The 9,649-nt window shown below is 38.5% G+C and overlaps 1 protein-coding gene across 2 annotated transcripts; it reads left to right on the forward strand.

Annotated features, from left to right (window-relative positions):
* Window positions 1-657: 657 nt before the first annotated feature.
* ormdl3 (ORMDL sphingolipid biosynthesis regulator 3) lies at window positions 658-6,458 on the forward strand. 2 transcript variants are annotated; one of them, XM_023949502.2, is made up of 4 exons: window positions 658-988; window positions 1,671-1,890; window positions 1,989-2,140; window positions 3,247-6,458. In XM_023949502.2, the coding sequence occupies exons 2-4, from the start codon at window positions 1,717-1,719 to the stop codon at window positions 3,380-3,382; spliced, it is 462 nt and encodes a 153-aa protein (XP_023805270.1). In that variant the 5' UTR covers window positions 658-988; window positions 1,671-1,716; the 3' UTR covers window positions 3,383-6,458. The 2 variants fall into 2 exon arrangements, with proteins under 2 accessions (XP_023805270.1, XP_023805271.1); XM_023949503.2 differs by having other exon boundaries at window positions 673-987; window positions 1,668-1,890.
* Window positions 6,459-9,649: the final 3,191 nt, after the last annotated feature.

Here is a 9,649-nt window from a genome sequence, read left to right on the forward strand (position 1 = left end):
AAAGAACATGAAGTCATACAGCTTAATAGGTAATGGTTAACTAAACTAAACAGACTAACTAAACTGGGCCATATAAAAAAAAAACTTTATTAATCAGACAACATGAACGTTGATTTGATTATTTTCCATAGCTCCTAAAAAAGCAAATAATAATAAATACTAAACAATAAATTATTTTATTGCTTCTGTGTATTAGTCTTATTTGATTGCTTGAAATAAACCATTTAAAATCAAATCAAAATGACAATAAAAGATAAGTGTCCAGTGTTTATGAGGAGTTGTGGAGCCAAATAACTTACAGAAAATAAGTCAATGGATTTTTTTTCTTTTTTTCATTGGTTGCTTTGACTTTTTTTTTATTTTTTCACAGCTTATTTAGACCTTCTTTTAGACTAAATTAAAGTGTTCATGTTTTCCATTACTGGAAATAAAATAAAAGTTGCTCTGTTTCATGCCTGTACTTTACTTTTTTACTAGTTTTTTGTTTTTTATCTGTGTTTCAAAAAAAAAATCTAATTTGAAAAATTCCTTTTTATTTAAAAACTTCCCTACTTTAATGAACGATCTGTTTGTTTGTTAAAGCTGCTTCTAAATGTCAATCATTTTGTTAAGCGCCTCCTCCTCTATGACGCAGGGGGCGTGGTTTACTTCTTTCATCAGCTCAGCCCGTGGCAGGCTAGTTTTTATCACATGACCTTTTACAGCCAATAGCAGCAAAATGCGATCAAAAACTGTGGCAATGAAAGTGGATATCGCTGACGTTTCTTTGTGGCGTGTGCGGTGTTTTCACCAGCTGTTGGCTAGAGGAGCGAGTAAAAGTTGAAGCAGTCTCGGTAGCTTGCGTCCCAGTGAGCGGACGGTTACAGTATGACCACCAAAGCAGGGACGGGAAGATGGCGTTAACGACGGCAGTGGACCAGCGCGTGCACCGGTTACACAACTAGCGGATCGCTTTACACAAGCTGAGATAACGGACTGTTGTCCTCAGGTACGAGTTAAAAACATCAACTTACACCTTAATTTTTCTCAGCTATAATTTGCATAAATGGACATACTTTAAGTTCGCTTCTTTAGAGGTTTTATTGCAGTTCATTTTGTCTCGAGTTTGGACAAGTTAGTGAATAACGTTCTACCACCTTGTTTATTAAATATTTGCAGTTTTTAGCGGCATATATATTCTCTTTTTTACTGCTTTATTTTTTAAATATTATATATATAATTTAAATATTTAGTGTATAAATTTTCTATCTTTCTATTTGTGTTTTTTGCGAACAAAAAAACAGGTAATTTTTGCAGGTGGCTGGCTAGGGTGCACTAGTTGGACATTTTTATTTTGTTTTTATTCTTAAAGCTTTTCGACATTAATATTAGCTGTTTTCTTTAATGTTTTGCTGGGATTTTTTAAAAGAAAAAATCAAAAAATCGTGTTTCAAACATGTTCTGGTAGCATTTTTCTCATGGTGGAGGACATATATATTAAAGAAAATTAAGATTAAACTTACATTTCTGAATATTTCTTGATTTAAATCGGTACCAATCAGATGCAGACGAAAAATACTGTTTGAAAAAACAAAAGACAAGCCACAAGCTCCCTGCTCCGCTCCATTCCGATGCATTCGCTTGCAGACAAACAGATCCGTGAACGTCTTTGTTTTTCTCCTGTGAACTAGTATCTGGCTAAAAAGTCTACGGCTGGGTAGCAGCAGTATTGGCATCATGAACGTGGGGACGGCACACAGCGAGGTGAACCCGAACACCCGGGTGATGAACAGCAGGGGCATGTGGCTTTCCTACACTCTTAGCATCGGCCTCCTTCATCTCATCCTTCTCAGCATCCCTTTTGTCAGCGTCCCAGTTGTCTGGACCCTCACCAACATGATCCACAATCTGGTGAGTGAAGCCAAAAATATCTACCATAGAAGCCAAAACTGGCATTTTTTTGAGTAGGACATGAAAGTTAACTTTGTGGTTTTTTTTCTCTTTTGCAGTGCATGTATCTGCTCCTTCACACAGTCAAAGGGACGCCCTTCCAGACGCCAGATCAGGGCAAAGCTCGCCTCCTCACACACTGGGAGCAGATGGACTACGGTGTGCAGTTCACTGCGTCCCGCAAGTTCCTCACTGTCACACCTATTGTCTTGTAAGTAGTTTGAGAACGCGTCTCGTTTTTAAGCAATGTTCACACCGCCCTAGGCAATGCATGTTCAAGTGGCCACTTCCTAATAAGTCTTTTGTAAACGCGCATTTCACGGCTTTCTTGCATTCCGGCGAAGCTACGCAAGCTTTTACGACCGTTTTCGGGCTCTATGTATAAAACAAGTCCCCATTGAACACACATTGTAAGTTAAACCAGTTTGTACTTTGACCAATCAGGGACTTGGATTTGGTAGTGGCGTATTGGTGGCCCAGGATTGACGGAAAAACTGCCGGAAGCGCGATGAAACTCACCAAACTTGGAGTGTAGGCGGTTTATCTGGTCTGATTTGATTTCAAATAAAGATAGACCAAGGCCACTCTCGCATATCTGTTTTGCAATTACGCTAGCAATAAACCAAATCATTCAATGCCCAAATCGCAAGATTTACACCACCTTGACATTTTGCACCAAGCCTCTTCCAACTTTAGTTGGCGGACATGCGCTAGTAAATGTGGAAAAAGAAGAAGCCTTTCCCAGTGTGTCCAGTGTGAAGCACGTTCTTGAGCGCATGTGTATGTAGCTTTAAGGTTGAAAGTAGAACCACAGGAGTTTGTTTGAAATGGAACCCGAGCTCCTTTTAAGCTTTTAGTTTCAGGTTTACATTTACAAATATGCTCACAATCACAGCTTTTCTCTTATTTTCCTCACAAGCCTTCGAACTTGTTAGGGGCCTCATGGTTTTCGGGAACACCTCCCCCTGCTTTCCTGGCTTGTTTTTTTATTAACCCAGAGTTCAGGTTACAGACGGGTCTTTACTTCTCTGGGGTTCATTTGCCAGTTGAGAGTAAAAGCTGTGACGGCAGTGTTTCCCCTGAACTTCATTTGGATTGACTGATTTTGAAACGTGTTCTCACATGTCAGCTCAGAAATATTCACCTCCTGTGTTTGTACTCAAACATATAAGGATTGTGTGGGATGATGGTTTGATCTTGTTTGTGGTTTTTGTGAGAAGGAAAAGCTCTAAAGGGACGTTAATGGGTATTTTCCCTAAAGAGGATAACCTGTCTTAACATTTTATTCTCCTTCTCTTTTCTTTACCTCTGATGCAGGTATTTGTTAACCAGCTTCTACACGAAATACGACCGAGTCCATTTTGTGGTCAACACCGTTTCCTTGCTCACTGTGCTCATCCCTAAGCTGCCGCAGCTCCACGGCGTCAGAATTTTTGGGATTAACAAATACTGACAGAATGGAGACGGACTCCTCTTCACTTTTTTCCTGGTACAGCAAAGAGCACTCGCAGTTCCTTCTGCAGTCTTCTGGAACACAGCTCTCTGAAGGAACTCCCAGGAGGATTCTGCCATGGTTCCTAACCCTCGCTAGAGACACTGTACTGCACAGAAGCAAACAGGGAAGTTTCATGACTCTGATCTGTAATCTTGGATTCGCCTGCATGTTTGTTTTTTAATTGAAAGGGAATTTATCTTAGATTAACAGTATCAAAGGTGGGCGACTGTAGTTGTATTCTTATTTTATTTATTCAGCTTCCTTCCTATGTGCAGCTGGCTCCTGGGTTTGGGATTGAAGGAAGGAGAGCAGTAACGTTTGAAATGATCAGGGAGCTGCGAACCGCCACAGAGGCCAGACTCCACGAACCACAGCGGTTTATATTTAGCTTTCTCTGCTCAGGGTCAGGAATAAAACCTTACCCAACTCTTGCAATTATGTGCCCGTTTCCATATTGGGACATCTTGTCCTTCTTTGACCTGTTTGCAAAATAGTCTGGCTCTTGTTAAGAATGTGAGGGAAAAAGTTCTTGACTGAAAAGATTTCCAAACTGCTCAGCAATAAACTGAACAATAGATGTGTTCAGAAATCACTACCAATCATGTTTTGTTATTTAGGATTAATAAATGTAATTTTATTTTCTAAATCTCTCATTAGAGATTCACCAATTTCAAACTCTATTTTTATTTTTTTTATTTCTGATCCGTTTATTGGGAGTTATGGCCACTTTGTCACTCCTTATCCTAATAAATCACTTCCCACTGTTTGCAAATTAAAACAAAAAACAAATCTTGCAGCTCTTGAAAAATAAATAGTTCTCAGTCTTGATTGCTTTATTATCTATTTGTGATTAATGGAGAAGACTTTTTTTTTAAACCGCCATATCCTGGATTGAAGCTGAGGTGGGTGGAGCAAACTCTGGTTCATGTGCCCAACCCACTTCAACCTTAGCTCTTGCTTTTTTTAAATCCCTTGGTTGACGTTCTTGATGTGTCCAGTTTAGACATGCCTATGAACCCAGCATCAACAGAGGGCTTTATGCCACTGCATTACGGTCAATATGCTTTTATAATCTGACGGGTAATCCATGAAGGAAGTGAGCTGATTCCATCACGGTTCGATTCTTTCATAAATCTTCCCGTCGTTGTTCCTACTCAGCTGCTTCCTGCGTTACAATTACTCCATAGGATGTTTTTGTGACCAAAGAGAAAAGTTTTTCCTAAATCAGGCAGGAAAAGAGGAAAGGTCATCGTTAAATATCCACATGACAACCTGGAATATTTTTGCAGTGAGTGATGTTCACATCTGCTTTGAATCTGTGGGCACAGACCGTACAAACATAGATGTTTACAGACTCTGCACACTTTAAAGATGGTCCCCTCAACTCTGTTTGTTGTAAAGTCCCATAAGCTGCTGTTTAAGCTTGGCAGAGACCATAAAGCTGTCCACTATTAATGCCTCCTCTGAACCATGGCTTCATTTCTACAGAGATATTTCTGCAACCAAATATTACGACGCTTTTAACGCAACAATTTTAAATCCCACTGACTCACCCCTTAAATCAGAGACTGGGGGAAAATGGCGTATTTGATCAAACTGCATTAAAATGCTACTTTTTTTTGTAATTTAAAAAAATAACAGCAATTTAAGTCACTTTGATGAGTTTATTCTAAGTTATGGGGTATCTGCCATCAGTAAATAATTTATAAACTAAATTTATTTTTGTTAAAGAGCTTTATCTGCAGCTCACCTCTCTCTGAAAAAGGACAATTGATCAATTCCACCCCCAAAAGTGATTGGTGCATCCCTAATTGACATTTTCATAGGATAAAGTCTACTTTAACTAAATGTAAGAAAACTTCTGTTTTATTCCTAAAAACCTGCTTGAATGCTTAAAATGATCTGTTATCTTTTAGGACCTTTTATAATACAAAACAGCCCTTCAGGAAAATCCCTGGGAGCAAACAGACGAGGCTTTGTAGCAATGCTGGAATTTTCCAGTACAGGAACGGTTGTGATAAACAGATTAGCCAGAACCAAAAAAACTATTTGACTTTACTATAACAGGGTACCTTTAATGAGTCTTCTTAGGATTTGGAAAGTCACCTGTAGAATTAAAGATTGCCTAAACAGATCGATTCTGATGAAAATTGCATTTTCAACAGGTTTTTACGGCATTTTATTGATGATGGAGGACATGTATAGAGAAAATTGAGCTCAAAATGGCATTTCTGAGTATTTTAGGAGTTCTTATTTGAGCTCCTAGCAACAGGAACGGTGGGCGGAGTTGATCCACGCTAACACTCGCACAACTCGGAGGTTAATTTCTAATGAACTCAGGCATTTTGATTTTGGTGAATAAAGTCCTAATTAAAAGACCAGAGGGAACACTTTGAAAATGGATCAAAAGATGACCAGAGTGGACTTTAAGGACTCACACTTCCTCTGCACAGAAACAAAATCCTGAGCAGTCATGAAGAATTTGGCTGCACACTTTATTGCAAATGTTTACTGTCATTTGCCTGAACAGTGTTAATCATGCCCTTTACTCTTAGTAGTATTAAAAAAAGAGAATTGTAGTTATACTAATGATGTAGCAACTTTAGATTTCATTGTAAATTAGGTGGATTTGCTAAGCAGACATGTTTGTGAAGATGCATTAATCTAGGTTTTTAGGAAGCGTTAAAACTTGCAGTTTTGTTCGAATTTGCCAGATTTCATTATGCTAATGTGTCCTCATGTTTTTATCCTAAAGGGAATGTTCTGTTGTTTTCAAAGACTGCACTTTTTAAAGTTGGATGTGTTTTCTTAAGCTGCAGTCGCAGCTTCTGTTAAATGTTTTGTATAGAGTGTGGGATGCTCCCCTGAAAAACAAAGTGCTTTTGCCATCTCTGGGTTTCATAGCTGTCATGTCTGAGTCGCTGATGTTTCACAGAAACTGGAACAAAGAGGATGTATTAAAATAATGCCAATGTGAATATAGTTTTTTTGTTCAACACTAGGTACTCTGTGATAAAGTGTTTTGGAATTTAAAGCTTCTCCTTTGATTCCTGTTTGCACGTTCCATGCTGGTTCAATGTTTCAGATCAGACGGATGACTTTTAGTCTGCTGGATTCTGAACACCCATCAGCAAATCAAATGCATTGATTTGTTTTCAACAGGAACATGTTTTGATTTCCTATAGTTCAAATCATAGATGTACAGACACAAAACCTAATGTTCTGATTTTATTCAAGAGTTGGAACTTTCAAAGGTGTAAGCTTCATAAACACAACATTTAGACGTCAGAACAAGTTGTCGTTGTTCACCTTTGGGCAGATCCCTTCAGGGATCTCGGGTCGTCGCAGCATATAAGCTTTCACTGATTCTGGGAAATGAACCCTGGTTTTCCAGGTGCCAGTTCTGTGCTTTCCTTTTTTTTGTTCCGTTTTGTTTGCTCCAAAAAAAACAATGTAATTAAGAATGCATCTTTATTGATTAAATCAAATTAATCTTAGCTTAGAAATTTTCCAAAAAATAAAATTCATGTTTATAAAATACATTACGACAAATCAAGAAGGTAATTTTTTGTAGTATGTTCAGACAAACATCTGCATTTCTGTTCATTGTAATGTAAAAATGGCTAATTGTTTATAAAGATGTATTTTTGTTTCATTAAACCCATAATTTAGTGCAGGGCATGTTTTACATAACCAAACTAAATTTATTTTGCAATGGAATTTTGAAGAAAAATTGATATTTGGTCATGTCATAATGCAAATTGTGACCTTTTTAGTCAACAAATGAAGAAATAAGATGAGCAGCAGTAACATTTGGAAACATGTCTTGGAAACATGTTTTCAAACTGAAGTTTAGTCCCTCAGGCATAAATATGCAAACTCTTCAAGTCTAAACGTGTAAAAACATTTTTAGGGGATGACTGAAAACTGAGATTTTCAGTTTTAAGAATATATTCGATATAAAAAGGAGAAACAGAAGCTTCTATAGACAAGTCGAATAAACACAGATCATTATAAACTGTGGTGTCTTTTAGATTTGCTTTCATACCTCCTCATCTGTTTGAGATTCGTGTTGAGTTTTTTTGGCACAAAACCTTTTCTCTGGAACTGATTGCTCATTCTCCAGTTTTCCTGTCATACATGGAGTGAAGCCTCAGCTCTGGGGCTTACAGCAGTCACCGTTTCACTATTTCCACCTGAAAAGTCTATTGTCATGGGATCGTTAGGGCATTTACGGGAAAGACTTGACTCTTCTTACATCATGTATTTCTAAGCAGTGAAAACTGTCATTTAAAAAACAGGCAGCAATATCTTGACCTGCCATGAATGTCATAATAAATCAAATGCCTGTTTTTATCTTGACATGTCAAAATTAAACTAAAAATATCTTTATTTAAAAATATTTTACCTCTTAGTCAAGTTAGAGATATTTCTGTCAAAGTTTAAATTAAGTTTTCTTGACTTTTGTCGTAACATATCAGTTCTTCTGCACATGAATTTTAAATGGTAAATAGCGGATACTTATATAGCGCTTTTTTACCTTTTTCAAGGCCCAAAGCGCTTTACAGTCACAGCCCCATTCACCCAGTCACACACACATTCACTGCTTTGCACACTCTTGGCATTCTCTTGATGAGCTTCAAGAGGTAGTAACCTGAAATGGTCTTCCAACAGTCTTGAAGGAGTTCCCAGAGATGCTCAGCTCTTGTTGGCCCTTTTGCCTTCACTCTGCGGTCCAGCTCACCCCAAATCATCTCGATTGGGTTCAGGTCCGGTGACTGTGGAGGCCAGGTCATCTGGCGCAGAACACCATCACTCTCCTTCTTGCTCAAACAGCCCTTACACAGCCTGGAGGTGTGTTTGGGGTCATTGTCCTGTGGAAAAATAAATGACTAAATGCAAACCGGATGGAATAGCATGCTGCTGTAAGATGCTGTGATAGCCATGCTAGTTCAGTATGCCTTCAACTTTGAAAAAATCCCCAACAGTGTCACCAGCAAAGCACCCCCTCACCATCACACCTCCTCCTCCATGCTTCACGGTGGGAACCAGGCATGTAGAGTCCATCTGTTTACCTTTTCTGCGTCGCACAAAGACACGGTGTTTGGAACCAAAAAACTCAAATTTGGACTCATCAGACCAAAGCACAGATTTCCACTGGTCTAATGTCCGTTCCTTGTCTTCTTTAGCCCAAACAAGTCTCTTCTGCTTGTTGCCTTTCTTTAGCAGTGGTTTCCTAGCAGATATTCTACCATGAAGGCCTGATTCACACAGTGTCCTTTTAACAGTTGTTGTAGAGATGTGTCTGCTGCTAGAACTCTGTGTACCATTGACCTGCTCTCTAATCTGAGCTGCTGTTATCCTGCCATTTCTGAGGCTGGTGACTTGGATGAACTCATCCTCCGCAGCAGAGGTGACTCTTGGTCTTCCTTTCCTGGGGCAGTCCGCATGTGAGCCAGTTTCTTTGTAGCGCTTGAGGGTTTTTGTGACTGCACTTGGGGACACTCTTAAAGTTTTCCTAATTTTTCAGACCGACTGACCTTCATTTCTTAAAGTAATGATGGCCACTCGTTTTTCTGTACTTAGCTGCTTTTTTCTTGCCATAATGCAAATTCTAACAGTCTATTCAGTAGGACTATCAGCTGTGTGTCCACCTGACTTCTGCACAACACAACTGATGGTCCCAACCCCATTTATAAGGCAAGAAATCACACTTATTAAACCTGACAGAGCACACCTGTGAAGTGAAAACAAAGTCAAAGCAGTATTCAAATCAAAAGGTGGCTACTGTGAAGAACCTACAATGTGACATTTTCAGTTGTTTTACACATTTTTTTAATGCATATAATTCCACGTGTTAATTCACAGTTTTGATTGCCTTCAGTGTGACTCTATAATTTTCATAGTCATGAAAATAAAGAAAAACTCTTTGAATGAGAAAGTGTGTCCAAACCTTTGGTCTGTACTGTATGTCTGTTGTGTATCTTCATTTACATTTAGATGGGTAATATTTTTGCCTTCAATCTGAAGATTTCCTTTAGTCTTTTCTGAGAAGTATATTTTTTTATTTGATTAGCTTTTGTGAGCTGACTTCATGGTAAACGTTTTACCTTACCTGGATGACCTTATTATTGAAAAACATGTTTGACATATTGATTCACAGAACATTGTTCTGTGTTTCCAGAAGAGTCTGAGGAAAAGAAAAGCCTTTTCCAGTAGAGGGCA

The sequence above is a fragment of the Oryzias latipes genome, chromosome 19, assembly GCF_053564925.1.
Source record: "Oryzias latipes strain Hd-rR chromosome 19, Olatipes_Hd-rR_3.1".
Classification (NCBI taxonomy): domain Eukaryota; kingdom Metazoa; phylum Chordata; class Actinopteri; order Beloniformes; family Adrianichthyidae; genus Oryzias; species Oryzias latipes.